Source organism: Erpetoichthys calabaricus, chromosome 3 (genome assembly GCF_900747795.2).
Source record: "Erpetoichthys calabaricus chromosome 3, fErpCal1.3, whole genome shotgun sequence".
In the NCBI taxonomy this organism is placed as follows: Eukaryota; Metazoa; Chordata; class Cladistia; order Polypteriformes; family Polypteridae; genus Erpetoichthys; species Erpetoichthys calabaricus.
In genome coordinates, this window is record NC_041396.2 from 15,716,533 (window position 1) to 15,733,725 (window position 17,193).

At 43.2% G+C, this 17,193-nt stretch overlaps 1 protein-coding gene across 4 annotated transcripts in view; it reads right to left on the reverse strand.

The window, feature by feature from the left end:
* Window positions 1-249: 249 nt before the first annotated feature.
* runx2a (RUNX family transcription factor 2a) overlaps window positions 250-17,193 on the reverse strand; it is a 197,605-nt gene continuing 180,661 nt past the window's right edge. For all 4 annotated transcript variants that reach the window (XM_051924441.1, XM_051924439.1, XM_051924440.1 and 1 more), the window contains one exon: window positions 250-2,319. In XM_051924441.1, coding sequence (XP_051780401.1) covers window positions 1,826-2,319 — 494 coding nt within the window. In that variant the 3' untranslated portion in view covers window positions 250-1,825. The remainder of the gene's footprint in view (window positions 2,320-17,193) is intronic.

Consider the following 17,193-nt stretch of genomic DNA (forward strand, 5'->3'; position numbering starts at 1 on the left):
TAGGATCCACAGCAGACTGACACAGATTCTCGGTTACGTCCAATTTGGTTTGTATGTCTGACACCTATTTTCCCAGTCCCCTCCATCATCCTAAACGTTTTCCATTTGCTTTGGCAGACATAACAGTTAGTAGCTAAGGTGCCGAACTGAAAATCTCAAGGCTTTAGGATCAAGAGGGATTCAGATGGTTGTTAAAATATAGAATTAGTTGTACCGTGCTGATTGTGGGTTCCTTGGGTAACGTTGTTAGCTTTCTAGCCTTCTTTCTGTTAGCATTCTTTGCCATGTAAAGGTCCTGGCTAGTGTGGCCACCCAGTAGATAAAGGGGTGAATTGTGAAGTTTACTGGTCTAATCCTCATCACTGACTGCCTATGTGAACCTAGGAGAATCGCATCAATTGCTAAGATCCAAATGTCGGTACATTGACAAATATATCTGAGAAGTTTGCCACTAAATAAATTCTCGGAATGTGTCTATTTTGTCTTCATTACAGAAGGAGGCAATGCGGCCCACTAGTGGCTAAGGCATCAAACTCTAACTACTTTATTATTGCTTCGGTCCCCGTCATTGACTCTTGTGCGACCCTGAGGGAGTTGCGTTGCCTGGCAGCGCTCCAAACATAGAAATACAGAAAGAGTTGTACCGTAAATATACTGTCGGTCATTTCAGACATGGTTATTAATTACATTGATCAATATTGTGTTGTAACATAGGCACCATTGTGAAAGTTCAGGAAGTGTGGCCGTGTAGGTGAACGTCCGGCCCTGGGCAGCAGATCTCCACAGTGGCTAACCGATGGTAGATATGTGCTTGTAAAGTGCCGTGGGATGGTGTTCGCCATAAAAGAGGCGCTCATCGAATAAAACGGTGGGTCATGGAGATCGGAAAAGGGAGAATCAAAGCGTCTAAAACAGCGAGTGGGCGAACAGAGGACCGGCTTCCTCCTTGACAAATGCTTCCCTGCTTAAAAAGAATAAAAATTCGTTGAAACTTAAGGCATCGCTGGTGTGCTACTCATAGTTTCTTTGGGTCTTCAAACAATAAAAATAGATTTTAAATTACATAAGAAAATAAGCTATTCATTTAAAGAAGATGCTTCAAAATATTCCAAGTCTCATTATCAAATACATTATATTACGTATGGCTTTGAAAGGGGCTTCACCCTTCTTAAAGTACCAAATTTCAACTTAAATAACAAAATAATATCAATTGAACAAAAAACTTACACACAAATAAGAAAATAAGGACAAAAAAAAAACAAAAAAACGTGCGACTAGTACCTTAAAAAAATGCCATTACATATAAAAACAAGCAAAAAGACTGGCAATCAGTGCTAAATTTGCAGCATAAAATTTAGATACAAAATATATATATAAAAAAAAAGTGCTCCACCAAACTGCATTAAAGAAGCAGAAATCCGTTCTCGTCCAGAAACTTTTGGGTTCTGCTCTCACAAAGTGAGCCCACAGCCCCGTTCCTCGTATCCTAATCTCGACGAGGATTGCTGGGAATTTCCGACAAAAGTTTTGAAACATTTCCGGCATTTGTTCTGGCGGAAAAAATAAAAACAAAAAAACAAGTATTTTCCAAACTAGGAATTATTGCTGATAAATACAAAATCAACTTCCATTTCTCACTTTGGCTTTTTTTGCATCGTATTAAGGCGGTAGTTCACTTTTGGCAACATTAGGAATTTTTCGTGAAATTTTTGTGCTTTTCGAACCATTCCTCTATAATCTCAATGATATGTTGCTGCTCTTCATTGCTCCTTCTGACTGTCTGTCATGTGGTCGACTCCAAGAGTTGACCCTCTTTTTTCTTTTTTCAGTACGGCCTCCAGACGGATTCATCTATCCTCCCACTGGAGTTCAGGACGGTCGGCGAGCTGCTGTGACTTCCATCGGCGTCCACCCCGTCGTTCTGATTCGGGAGATTGGGGTTGATGAGGGAGCTGCCAGTCGAAGCGCTAGTGCAAGGCGGGAGCATCCTGGAAGGGGAGCGGTCGCCGCCCGGGACCATGGAGAACTGGTAGGATCCAGAGGATGTACCGTAGTAGAGATAGGGGGTGCTACTGGTCTGGAAGGGTCCACTTTGGTTCTGGGTAGAGCCAGGGTAAGGAGGCGGCAGATAGGTGTGGTAATGAGTGGTGGTTGACATGCCAAGTGACATCCCCGATGTCACCGGGGTAGGTGTATAAGTGAAGGCCGGTGGGTAGTGCATCCTGGGGCTGGAAAATCGGCTCTCAGTAAGAGAGGACAGACCAGGGAACTGCCGCTCAAACTGCCTGGGGTCCGAGAAAGGGCTCAACTCTGATGCTCCTGGAAAGGAAGAGTGGACAAAGAAAACAGTTAGGGCCTTAAAATGGCTTTAATAACTCATGTGGGAAACAGGGACTTCAGGCACAGATAGACAGATAGATAGATAGATAGATAGATAGATAGATAGATAGATAGATAGATAGATAGATAGATAGATAGATAGATAGATAGATAGATAGATAGATGTGAAAGGCACTATATAATAGATAGATAGATAGATAGATAGATAGATAGATAGATAGATAGATAGATAGATAGATAGATAGATAGATAGATAGATAGATAGATAGATAGATGTGAAAGGCACTATATAATAGATAGATAGATAGATAGATAGATAGATAGATAGATAGATAGATAGATAGATAGATAGATAGATAGATAGATAGATGTGAAAGGCACTATATAATAGATAGATAGATAGATAGATAGATAGATAGATAGATAGATAGATAGATAGATAGATAGATAGATAGATAGATAGATGTGAAAGCACTATATAATAGATAGATAGATAGATAGATAGATAGATAGATAGATAGATAGATAGATAGATAGATAGATAGATAGATAGATAGATAGATAGATAGATGTGAAAGGCACTATATAATAGATAGATAGATGTGAAAGGCACTATATAATAGATATAGATAGATGTGAAAGGCACTATATAATAGATAGATAGATAGATAGATAGATAGATAGATAGATAGATAGATAGATAGATAGATAGATAGATAGATAGATAGATAGATGTGAAAGGCACTATATAATAGATAGATAGATAGATAGATAGATAGATAGATAGATAGATAGATAGATAGATAGATAGATAGATAGATGTGAAAGGCACTATATAATAGATAGATAGATAGATAGATAGATAGATAGATAGATAGATAGATAGATAGATGTGAAAGGCACTATATAATAGATAGATAGATAGATAGATAGATAGATAGATAGATAGATAGATAAGAAAGGCACTATATAATAGATAGATAGATAGATAGATAGATAGATAGATAGATAGATAGATAGATAGAAAAGGCACTATATGATAGATAGATAGAGAGATGTGAAAGGCACTATATAATAGACAGATAGATAGATATGAAAGGCACTATATGATAGATAGATAGATAGGAAAGGTACTATATAATAAATAGGAATCCACTGTAGATGCCATATTACATTATTAATCTGACTTTTTTTAAATATGTGTTTATTTTGAGGAAACCCAGAACTCTTCCAATAAGATTATGCAACACATAAATATGGCTACCTTACTATTTTTTCATCCGCACAGGGGGCTCTTTCAGTTTTGATTCTTTTCTCATGGACTCTTCTTTTCATTGCTAATCACATTGCCTGTACTGTAGGTTACAATTTCTGCCCCAGCGCACAAACACCAATTATGGCCCTGAACTTGATTTTCAAGACCAATGGAATCAACCTTGCACTGACTAAGGTATCACAAAGTTGGACCCCCAGCCTCCTCGCTCCCAAAGGGCTCTTTTTGAAATCAGATATTAAAACCGGATGTAAGCCAGGAATCCTGGATATGTCTCTTTAAGCGGAGGCCACACACGTGCCGCAGGGTGATCATGTGACATATCTGTCACAGCTCTAATCAGCACTTGTATATGCGTGTGTGCACATTGTGTGCTTACATTCTGATTGGGGGGAAAGGAAAAAAACTGGGATAAATCAGAGGGACACATATGGAAACACTTTCAAGTAAAACAGTCTCCATGAAATTCATAATGAGCCAAGTGCCCGCTCAGATGTGGTTGCGTGCCTCTGATTAGCCAAAGAGAGAGGGCAAATCTGCTTCTTCAGCCCTTCTATTGGTTTTGTGAAAAAATTAAAAACCGCTAATGGGGCTGTGGCTACCAGAACACTGGGGGACAAAGGAAAAAAGGCCTTCCTTTTTAGAAATGGTTGCCTCCATCACTGAACTCTTATCATAAATCAAAAGGCGTCTTTCCTGTCACAGTGTCTGCAAGGAGAGGCGTAATCCAGTGTTTGAAGTGCTGCAAGTTTGGGACCGGCGCTCGGCTGATAACATGTGTGGTCAATTACGATTGATTTATCAGACAGATGCAACTGAAAGAGAAAACCTTCCAAGAAAGAAAGAGAAGGAGGAGGAGGAGCCGAAGGCGGAAGGAGCTGAAAGAACAGATAATTCAGTTTACATGTCTATATTTACACTGAGAACTTCCAGCGTGAGACTCCATTCAGTGAAAGCATGTGATAAAAATGTGCTGCAATTTACTTTACACCCAAAACAGACTAACAAATATAAGAAAAATCTTTGCAGCAATATTTGACCTTAAAAATTATTAGATCTTCCAATCCTGATCTTATCTTTATAAACTTAGTCATCTACTTGCCACAGCCCTCAGTGAAAAAACAGCAGTAGCTGCCATATTGTCACATTTACAAAGTACACTGAAATTCTCACTTGCATGTCCAACCAACATGCTACACATCACCACTCTCTGAGTAAATGATGAACAAGAATGCATTAAAACACATAATTTAATTTAAATTAAAAAATAGATAGATGGATATGGAGGGCACTATATAACATAGATAGATAGATAGATAGATAGATAGATAGATAGATAGATAGATAGATAGATAGATAGATAGATAGATAGATAGATAGATAGATAGATAGATATGAAAGGCGCTATATCCTAGTTCCTATCTCAAAACAATAGTCAGACATGTATGTACCTCATAATCATCATGGTGTTGAACAGTGCTGCCATGTTGCAAGTTTATGATACTCTACACTCATGACAATACAACTACTACTGCTACTCCTGTAACACTTAGAAACAAATAGGAGTCTTTTATAATCCTCTCGGGTAACTGCAGTCCTAATGATTGCAGCTCACTGAGAGTTCTTATTCAGGAAGAGGCCATGCTTTAAGGTAAGGGATCCGGTACAAAATAAAAAATAAAAAAAATTACAAAACAATATATATATATATTGTAACAAAGGCGATATATAGGCGGCCGACCCGACACAGATAGACACAGAGGCACGTACCAAATACAACCAGACTTTATTATTTTCTTCACCTGTGGGCGCACGTCTTCCCCGTGACCCACAGGCAATACACAGTCCACAAGCACTATTCCACAACACAACACAATCCTCTCTCCTTTACCACCACTCCTCCTCAAGCTTAGTCCTCCTCCTCCCGACTCTGGCTCCCGGAGTGGTGGTGGCTGGTCCTTTTTATAGCCCACCCGGAAGCATTCCCAGTGCTTGACCACCTGGTCCTAATTGCACTTCCGGGTGGGGCTGAAGATTCGTCCAGCTGGGCTGCTGACTCCATGCAGCTCCCCCTAGCGACCATCCGAGCCCCCAACCAGGCTGTGGAGGACTCCATCTCCCATGGAGCCATGTGACAGGTTGGGGGATCACTGTCCGCCACCAAGCGTCCTGGGGGAGGTATTGAGCTGCCCATGCTTGCTCCCCCAGAACAGATGCAGAAGGGGCGTCCCTGCCAGGCATGGGACCCAGCTGTCCGCCACAATATATATATATATTATATATAGTGGTATGGGCTGTATATCGCCCGACCCGGCACAGACTTACATAGAGGCACGTGTCAAAGGAACAGAAATCTTTTATTTTTCTTCAGCTGTGCGGCACGCCTTCCCCGTGTCCCACAGGCCCAACACAGTCCCCAAAACACTTTAGTCACAGACCACACTCTTCCTCTGGCACCACCAACACTCCTTCCAGGTAACCTCGTCCTCTTCCTCCTGATTCTGGCCCAGAGTGGTGGTTGCTGGCGCCTTTTATGGCCCTCCCGGAAGTGCTCCTGGTGCTTGCTCACCTGTTTCCAATCGCATTCCCGGGTGGGGCTGATGATTAGACCAGCTGGGCTTAACAATCTCTGCCAAGCCCCCTAGCGGCCACCCCAGGTCCCCACAGGGTTGGGGAGAACTTCATCTCCCATGGAACCCTGCGGGAAACTGAGGCACAATCGTCAACCAGGGAGGCTGCCACCAAGAGTCCCAGGGGAGGTACTGAGGAGTCCATGGTGGCTCCCCCAGAACATAAGCAGAAGGGACGTCCTGGCCGGGCAAGGGACCTGGCGGCCCGCCACAATAATATATATATATATATACAGTACTGTGCAAAAGTTTTAGGCAGGTGTGAAAAAATGCTGTAAACAAAGAATGCTTTCAATAATGGAAGTGTTAATCATTTATTTTCATCAATCAACAAAATGCAGTGAATGAACAAAAGAGAAATCTAAATCAAATCAATATTTGGTGTGACCACCCTTTGCCTTCAAAACAGCATCAGTTCTTCTAGGTACACTTCCACACAGTTTTTGAAGGAATCCGGCTGGTAGGTTGTTCCAAACATCTTGGAGAACTAACCCCAGATCTTCTGTGGATGTCGGCTTCCTCACATCCTTCTGTCTCTTCATGTAATCCCAGACACACTTGATGATGATGTTGAGATCAGGGCTCTGTGGGGGCCATACCATCACTTCCAGGACTTCTTGTTCTTCTTTACGCTGAAGATAGTTCTTAATGACTTTGGCTGCATGTTGGGGGTCGTTGTCCTGCTGCAGAATAAATTTGGGGCCAATTATACGCCTCCCTGATGGTATTGCATGATGGATAAGTATCTGCCTGTATTTCTCAGCATTGAGAACACCATTAATCCTGACCAAATCTCCAACTCCATTTGCAGAAATGCAGCCCCAAACGTTCAAGGAACCTCCACCATGCTTCACTGTTGCCTGCAGACACACATTATTGTACCGCTCTCCAGCCCCTCAACGAACAAGCTGCCTTCTGCTACAGCCAAATATTTCAAATTTTGACTCATCAGTCCAGAGCACCTGCTGCCATTTTTCTGCACCCCAGTTCCTATGTTTTCGTGACTCATACTTGAGTCGCTTGGCCTTGTTTCCACGTCGAAGGTATGGCTTTTTGGCTGCAACTCTTCCATGAAGACCACTTCTGGCCAGACTTCTCTGGACAGTAGATGGGTGTACCTGGGTCCCACTGGTTTCTGCCAGTTCTGAACTGATGGCACTGCTGGACATCTTCCGATTTCGAAGGGTAATAAGCTTGATGTGTCTTTCATCTGCTGCACTAAGTTTCCTTGGCCGACCACTGTGTCTACGATCCTCAACGTTGCCCGTTTCTTTGTGCTTCTTCAAAAGAGTTTGAACAGCACATCTTGAAACCCCAGTCTGCTTTGAAATCTTTGTCTGGGAGAGACCTTGCTGATGCAGTATTAATAAAGTATCTATCTATCTATCTATCTATCTAGAACTACCTTGTGTCTTGTTGCTGTGCTCAATCTTGCCATGACATGACACTGTCTTCCACAACCTCACCTTGGTAGCAGAGTTTGGCTGTTCCTCACCCAGTTTTAAGCTGTTTCTGTTTCAGTTAATGACTGTGTTTCAGCCTACGTGTGACACTGATGATCATTAGCACCTGTTTGGTAGAATTGGTTGATCAGACACCTGACTAGAATCCTACAAAATCCCTGACTTTGTGCAAGTGGACCTAATAAAGTATCTATCTATCTATCTATAAGAATTGATGCTGGTCTGAAGGCAAAAGGTAGGAACACCAAATATTGATTTGATTTAGATTTTTCTTTTGTTCGCTCACTTTGCATTTTGTAAATTGATAACAATAAGCAATCATTATTTATATTCTGAAAGCATTCTTTGTTTACAGCATTTTTTTCACACCTGTCTAAAACTTTTGCACAGTACTGTATATATATATATATATATATATATATATATATATATATATATATATGTGTGTGTGTCTGAATCACAATGATTATTTGGATGGTTACCTACCAGGTAACGCCACATGCTCTCAATTGCGAGAAGCAGAACATAGATATGTGATACAGTACCTGCCAAATAATCCAAAGAGTACATGACACGTGTTTTGCCATAATTGGGGGCTCTTTAGGTATACACAGCTTTGCTTCTGATCTTCACCCTTCTTCGCCTCAGGTGCTGTGCTGACGTTAAAGCTTTCATCCTCGTACACATGCCATGTACTATTTGTATTATTTGGAAAATACTGTATCATATATATATATATATATATATATATATATATATATATATATATATATATATATATATATATATATATATATATATTGTCACACATGTGTGCATGGGAGGCAGCTAAAGTGTTCAAATAGTGTCAATTCCACGTCTGACCAGGGGGTGATGAGGTGCAGTGACTTTTTCTCTAAATCCTCTGCAGACCATTCACAGGAAATTCAACAGGGTTCTGGCACCCATGATGACATCACTTCCTGCCCAGACCTTTAAAGCCACCATCTTAGCCATACTGTATGTCATCAGTTCTGTTTTGGACATTGAACCACACACAAATCCTCCAAAAAACTTGTGGCTGCCCCAAACCTTTTTTATTTCTCCTGTCCATTCTTGTGACACTATATATATATATATATATATATATATATATATATATATATATATATATATACTGTATATATATGTACAGGGGTGGGCAAAAGTAGCTTTACAGTTGTTCATATGGACAAAAACATGCAGGTTATGATTATTACAATAACTTTGTTAACTCAATAGCTTTAAGAAGAAGAAGAAAATAATACAAATAAATACTATAATTAATAAATTGATAATAATGCAAGAATAAACTCTTAGTTTCACATACTCACAACTGTAAACCTACTTTTGCCCACCCCTATGTGTGTATATACAGGAGAGAGGCAGAGCCTCACAGGTGAGAATTTGGGGAGCATTTGAACAATCAGCCACAGTGCCAGAGCAGAAGCGATTGTCCCGGGTCGGGTCGTGATGTTACTTCCAGTTTAACCCTGGAGGACCCACCTTTTCTACCCCCGGGGAGCTATTTAAAGAGTGAAGGCACGAGAGGTAGGTGACCATTCAGACTACACTCGCTTAGCAAAAGAAAACTCCATGGCAGAAAACCCACAGGATGTGAGCCGTCCATTTCCTTTGAACCTTTTCTCATTTCGTTTTTATTCCTTTGAATTAGTTGGGGTCCCTGGCTGGTCTCCGACCCTTTGTTATTTTCTGCTTTCATTTATTGGCAGAATTACCAAATACATATAAAGATGTAGAAAGAAATACATAAAAAAATAATTTCCTTCAAAAGTAACTGAAACAAACAATCCTACCACCTGCTTGACTAGCATTAGAAATGTGAAATGGTTCTTGTATCCACGTGCCATATTTATACTGTCTCATGCTATGACGTCACGAACGACAATCGAGATAACGAGACGGAACCCAGAATGGTCAACCAAAAACAACATTATAAACTCAAATGTATCAAACCTCCAAAATGGGCCAAAGCACCCGTCTAAAGGTGATTAAGAGAACATGCAGCATGTCAAAGTGTGTCCCAGCCGTCCTGCCCTTGTGGCCTTTCGGAGCCCTTCACGCAGGCTGGATGACTGCACAGTTGGAATTGCTTATCAGTCTGCATCTTTAACAGTTTCCAAAGGCTCAAGTATAATTTACAACGTCCTGTCTTTGAAAAAGATTGGAAGTCGCTCACATCGGAGGAGCTAATTAAAGAAACTGGAAGTCACTCCGATTATGGCTGGCCAAGGAAGCTTGAGAAAGCTGTTTATGTTGGCCAGATTATTCCCCATCCCGCCATGATTGATAATGTCTGTTGACTCATGTGTAATTAGTCACTAATTCGGCTATACACTGAACAATTAAAGCTGCAGCCAGGGCCTCTGAAACGTTTTCATTCAGTAGATGGGACGAGGGTCTCTCTCTCTCTCTCCCCGCCTTCAGGAGACGTGTCAGCGAGTGCAAAGAGCTGCTCTTTGAGTCCACCATCAAATGGCCACTCAGGACAGACGTCAAGCCAAGTGTTGGGTGCTGCAGTGAGTGCTGGGCACCCGGGCTTCACTTCCAAAGGTTTTCTTATGAAAGATGTTTGCTAATTTGATGGATGCCGTGCCATATGATGAACTTACAATGACTGCGTGAACATTTTCACTTGTGTGGGATTTCTTGTTCTTTTTAATAACTAGGGGGCTCTGTTCTATGGCTCGGTTTACTCGCCAACCCCTGGGCAGGTGCTACGCGCTAGCCACTTCATGGCTCTGCCTCTCGTGTATGGGGAAGTGGATGTAGAATTTAAACAGATTGTTATTTTCATGGGAATTGTTACATATGCGTAATAGACCTAACTATTTTACATTACAGTGAGTAATTAACCATAGTAAAAAATAGTAAGACGTAATAAATTGAAAGAAAATTATGTTTCAGTAGCCAACCCGAGGCGTAGCATACACCACATAATCACGCCGTTCTTTTAATGAGTTTTAAGCACAGGGAAAAAAATGAACATTTGAAAAATCCGTAATTTAATAAACCACCAAGAAAAGTAACACTGCAACAATGAACGAACCAACATACAATTGTCCGTGACTGAAAACTGGAGGACCGCCGTCGTGCCTCCACCTCCCAGAGCGAGGGACGGGGCTGGACGGCACTCGGGCGCGGAGGGCGGAACGGGGGGAGAGGGGAAGGATGCCCTTTCCGCCCCCTCCGTCCTGGCCCCCCCACCATTCATTGTTTTTTGCGGTTCCGGCTGCTTTTCTATATATAATCCACCAAGTAGTAGTTGGTGTATACAAAGGGCGAGCGTATGACCTGCACTTACTGGGAATTCCTCGTTCGTGGGGAACAATTGCAAGCCCTGGTCCCCATCAAGAATGGGGTTTAACGGCTTACCCACGTCTCTCAGCGCCGGGTAGACACACGTTGATCCATTCAGTGTAGCGGGCGTGCAGCGCCGGACATCCAAGGGCATCACAGACCTGTTAATGCTTAATCTCACGTGGCTGAAAGCCACTTGTTCCTCTAAGAAGTTGGACGCCGACCGCTCAGGGGTTGCGTAACTATTTAGCAGTAGGGAGTCTCGTTCGTTTTCGGAATTAACCAGACAAATCGCTCCACCAACTAAGAACGGCCATGCAACACCACGCACAGAATCGAGAAAGAGCTATCAATCTGTCAATCCTCTCCGTGTCTGGGCCGGGTGAGGTTTCCTGTGTTGAGTCAAATTAAGCGAAATTTGTGTGTGGTGAGTTGTTGCGTCCGGGCACATGAGCAGGCACTGTGAATGCCTTGAGAGCATGGGTGGACGTGTGCCGGGGAATAATGAGTATCTGTATATCTTCTTAGATATAGAAAGCGTCTGATGTGGTGTTTGGTGACTTGTTGCTGTTTGTGAGTTAGCAGTTGTGATGGTTTTACACTCCGGTACATTGCGGTGAATGCTGGTAACAGTCAGGCGGGCGGGCGGGCAGGCGTTCTCGTCCCATGCTCTTAGAGTTCGTGGGCGTGTCTCTGTATCAGTTCGAGTTGTTGGGCGGTACTCTGTCATTCATATCCCATGGTTGGACGACTTGGTGGATTATATATAGAAATACAGCCGAAACCGAAAAGAATAATGAAAACTCAACGTGGCTCAGTGGTGCATGTGCACTGTAGCAGAGACGAAAGCGAGTTGGTGAGTTGTTGTGTCCGGGCACACGAGCAGGCACTGTGAATGCCTTGAGAGCGTGGGTGGACGCGTGCCAGGGAATAATGAGTATCTATCTATCTTCTTAGATATAGAAAGTGTCTGATGCGGTGTTAGAGTTGGTGGGCGGGGCTTTGTGAGTTGACGGACGGGGCTATTTCTTACGTATCCCATGGTTGTCTTGCGGCAGTGTGAATGCCTCGAGAGACTGGGTGGCGGTGTTTGGTGAGTTGTTGCAGTTTGTGAGTTAAAAGCTGCGATGGTTTTACACTCCAGTACATTGTGGTGAACGTTAGTAACAGTCAGGCAGGCGGGCGGGCAGGCGTTCTCGTCCCATGCTCTTAGAGTTGGCGGGCGTGGCTCTGTGTGTTGTCGTCGTATCCCATGGTCTTAGAGTTGGTGGGCGGGTCTCTGTGATTTTGCGGGCGTGGCTATGTCGTGCGTATCCCATGGTTGTCTTGCTTGCCCTGTCAGCTTAGTGAATTATATATACAGATGTTGCATTATACATTTTCGTTCTGTTTGGCTTTGAAATTAACACACAAATACCTTTTAAACTCACACTTTTACTGTAAAACTTCAGTAAAAACAATATTTGGAATTAACTTTCCACCAACATCACACTGAATTTTGATTCTGTGTTTGGACTTTCATCGTGACAACGCAACATATAACTGCCCGTGAGTGAATATCATTTCTTTCTCTCTAATAAATAAACCGACTTTTTCTAATGTTTGTCTATGAGATTTGTTAATTGTCATAGCAAAAGCTGTTCTAACAGGAAACTGTAAACGTTTTAATATGAATGGCATATCGAGATCTCCTTTGGTGTCTAATGTTATCCCCTAAAGATGGACTACATTACCTTTCTTGTAGCCTGTTAAAATTTTATACGTCAGAATTGTTCGACCAATTTTAAATACAACTAATCTTGTCCTATTGCATAGCCCATCACTCAGACATAAATTACGCAATAACATTACGATACATCCTTCTTTCTATAGTAATTCGGCCGCTGGAAGACTAGACGGTGTTAACGGTTGTAGATATTCTTCAGGATATTGTAAGTTGATGTTTTCATCTTCCACACCATCACCACCAACTGTTTCAGCAGAGTCTACTGATAGGCATTTAACCAATTTGCCATGCAACCGATCGACAGTTTTCGCGTTAATTCATTTGACTTCCTCGTTTCTCAGTGTTAGGATTGCTCGTGTACTCATTTCTTCTGTTGATAACCCTTCAGGATTAAATTGTTCAATAAGATTTGGACATAATAAGTCTTCTTTTATTGGGAACTTAAAGTGAGGAAAACGTAAAAATGTATAAAAGCTGAGAGTGCAGGAAGTGTGTCTGACAAAAGCATTCACACAAATGAGAGGTGAGAGGACCGCGGGCGTCTTTGAAAATGTTTGAGAGGAGGGCGGGACTTGAAAAAATCTCTTGGCAATAGTCTTGTCTTATCTCAGGATTTTCTTTTATAATAGAGAGATTTTATTGATTTCATAAACAACATTACAATGAATAAAGTCATATGAGAAAGTAACTGCACCCCATTAATTGTTTTTTCTTTTTTTAACATACCAGGGGGAGTCAAGCTAAAGTTAGAAAATGGGAATTATCAGAAAATGTAACGAACCTTAACAAAACTGATCATTTCTCAATGTCGTCTCCACCCTCCTCATTGCACTTGTGCCACCTGCCTAGAAGTGCCAGCAGAATAAAAGGTTTTGTCTTGTCCGTGCCACCACTCATGCACCCGAGTTGTTGTCGAACACTACATGCCGAGGGGTACTGCAGTCACTAGTGCAAGTTACCGTGACTTGCTAGAGACCCAATGTGTGGCCTGCTATTCGATCCAAGCGGCGGGGACTGCGGTCTCAAGGGGTCATTTCACTGCAAGACAATGACACACACTGCTAAAAACACCAAGGCCTGTCTGGAGAATATGAAGTAGGAGGTATTGCCACATACTCCTTATTCACCAGATTTGGCACCATGTGATTTCCACCTTTTTGGACGGCTAAAAAAAAACATCTGGGTGGTCGTCGATTCAAGACGGTATCTTTTCCTGTATCTTCCTGTCCTCATCATCTTGTTCAGTCACACACATCACCTGCATGTCCCCTCTCACCACATCCATAAACCTTCTCTTAGGCCTTCCTCTTCTCCCCTTACCTGGCAGCTCTATCCTTAGCATCCTTTTCCCAATATACCCAGCATCTCTCCTCTGCACATGTCCAAACCAACACAATCTCGCCTCTCTGACTTTGTCTCCCAACCTGTCCAACCTGAGCTGATCCTCTAAGGCAGGGTTTCTCAATCTCAGTCCTGCAGACCCCCTGTGGCTGTAGGTTTTTGTTCCAACCAGCTTCTGTTTTTAATTGGACTCCTGGGCTAATTAAGTGAACTGTTATTTGCCAGATTCTGTGTTTTGGAAACAAGGTAGAAATTACAAAACTAAGTTTGGTTAAAGAAATATATATTACAATGGCATAAGCAGTTACATGGAATAATGTATTTTTTTTCCTTTTTAACAATAGTTTCATCTTGATTTTTTAATTCTACTTTTCCAGGTGTTCTAATTGTTTAATTTAATTCAGTATTTACTAATTAGAAGGTCTGAGGCTAAAGTAGTTACAGCCTTTCACAATCCAGTGCTGTTTGCCTGACTGTCTGCTCTGCTTGTTATTAAGATACAATGAAGGGAGCAAACTGCACAGCAAAAGGACAAAATATAATAAAACCAACAAACGAGAGTCAAGCATTTAAAGCTATAGAAAAAACAGAACTATTTCTAAATCTCTCTCTCTATATATAAAATCCAATGTCTGTATGTCTGTCCGCTTTTCACGAGAAAACAACTTAGCGGATTTAGATACTGATTCATTTGCGCAAATCCGAGAGAAATGCAGCAGGCCGAGGGGAGGTGGGCGGGGCCTCAGGGCATTTCTTACCTCCACTTAGCTAGCGAATGAGAGAAGTGCTTAACAGATTTAGATCGTTTTTTTCTATAATTTGCTTGAACATTCCGGTTGATTTTACGACTTTAAGCCTAATTCCACCCTGAGGACATATCAAGTTCTATCGAACTTTAGGCCAATATACTCTGTATACAGGAGTTTAGGGAATACCTGGAAAATGACTTTCGGTCAGCACTGAGAAGGTTCTGGCAAACCGTCAAGCGCCTCAGGAGGGGAAAGCGGTGCTCCACCAACACTGTGCACAGTGGAGACGGGGTCTTGCTGACTTCAACTGCAGATGTTATTAACCGGTGGAAACAATACTTCGAGGATCGTCTCAATCCCACCAGCATGCCTTCCCTAAAGGAAGCAGAGCTGGAAGAATCCATGGGGGGCCCGTCCATATCAGGGACTGAGGTCACCGAGGTAGTTAAAAAGCTCCAAGGTGGTGGGGCCCCTGGGGTGGACGAGGTCCATCCTGGGTTCCTCAAGGCTCTGAATGTTGTGGGACTGTCCTGGTTGACACGTCTCTGCAGCATCGCATGGACATCGGGGGCAGTGCCTCTGGATTGGCAAACCAGGGTGGTGGTCCCCCTTTTTAAGAAGGGTGATCGGAGGATGTGCTCCAGCTATATGGGGATCACACTCCTCAGCCTCCCCGGTAAGGTCTATTCAGGGGTGCTGGAGAAGGGAGTTTGGTTGATAGTCGAATCTCGGATTCAACAGGAACAATGCGGATTCTGTCCTGGCTGTGGAACACTGAACCAGCTCTACACCCTGGCCAGGATCCTGGAGGGGACATGGGAGTTTGCCCAACCAGTCCACATGTGTTTTGTGGATTTGGAGGAGGCATTCGACCGTGTCCCTTGAAGCATACTGTGGGGTGTGCTCCAAGAGTACGGGGTACAAGGCTGGTCGTTACGAGCCATTCAGTCCCTGTACAGGAGGAGCAGGAGCTTGGTCCGCATTGCCGGTAATAAGTCAGACTCGTTTCCTGTTGAGGTTGGACTCCACCAGAACTGCCCTTTGTCACCAATTATGTTCATAAGTTTTATGGACAGAATTTCTAGGCGCAGCCAAGGAGCAGAGAGGGTCTGGTTCGATGACCTCAGAATCTCATTTCTGCTATTTGTGGATGACGTGGTTCTGTTGGCTTCATCGGGCAGTGACCTCCAGCTCTCACTGGCGCGGTTCGCAGCCGAGTGTGAAGCAGCAGGGATGACAGTCAGCACCTCTAAATCCGAGGCCATGGTTCTCTGCCGGAAAAGGGTGGAATGCTCCATCTGGGTTGGGAACACATAACTGCCTCAAGTGGAGGAGTTCAAGTATCTTGGGGTCTTGTTCACGAGTGAGGGAAGAATGGAGCGGGAGGTTGACAGATGGATCGGTGCGTCATCTGCAGTAATGCGGGCTCTGTAACGGTCTGTCGTGGTGAAGAGAGAGCTGAGCCAAAAGGCGATACTGTCGATTTACCAGTCGATCTATGTTCCTACCCTCACCTATGGCCACAACCTTTGGGTAGTGACTGAAAGAGCAAGATCGCGGATACAAGCGGCCGAAATGAGTTTTCTCCGCAGGGTGGCTGGACTTTCCCTTAAAGATAGGGTGAGGAATTCTGTTATCAGGGAGAGACTCGGAGTAGAGTCGCTGCTCATCTGCATTGAGAGGAGTCAGTTGAGGTGGTTCAGGCATCTGGTCAGGATGCCCCCTGGACGCCTCCCTAGGGTGGTGTTCTGGGCATGTCCCACTGGGAGAAGGCCACAGGACACGCTGGAGGGATTATATCTCCTGGCTGGCTTGGGAATGCCTCGGGAGCTGAAGGAAGTGGTCAGGGAGAGGGAGGTCTGGGCTTCCCTGCTTAGGCTGCTGCGCCCGTGACCCGACTTCAGATAAGCGGTGGACAATGGATGGATGGATGGGCTCATGAGAGGTGCTAAACACAGCAGGTTACTCTAAGCTCTGCCATGGCGCTCCCACTCTCACACTTTGGGCACCTGCTTTCCTCCAGCCTCACACACATTCATGCAGGTATACAGTAGAAGTCCTGCCACTGAAATGATCAGACTCATCACAGCTCCTCCATTAAAGTCCCGTTCACAAGTAAACACTTTGATTCAGAATATGTGATGTGGCCCACTCCACGGTGGTCTGTCTTGACCCATAATGTCAACAGTACGAGAATTTTTTAGAAAGGTCGTTTCAGTAAGTTGCTATTTCAAATCACGTTTCTCATGAGAGATGTTACACTCACATGCAAGCGGGTATCTTAAAAACGCAAGCGGTCCCATTCTTCATGACTTTGAAATAAGCATTTTAG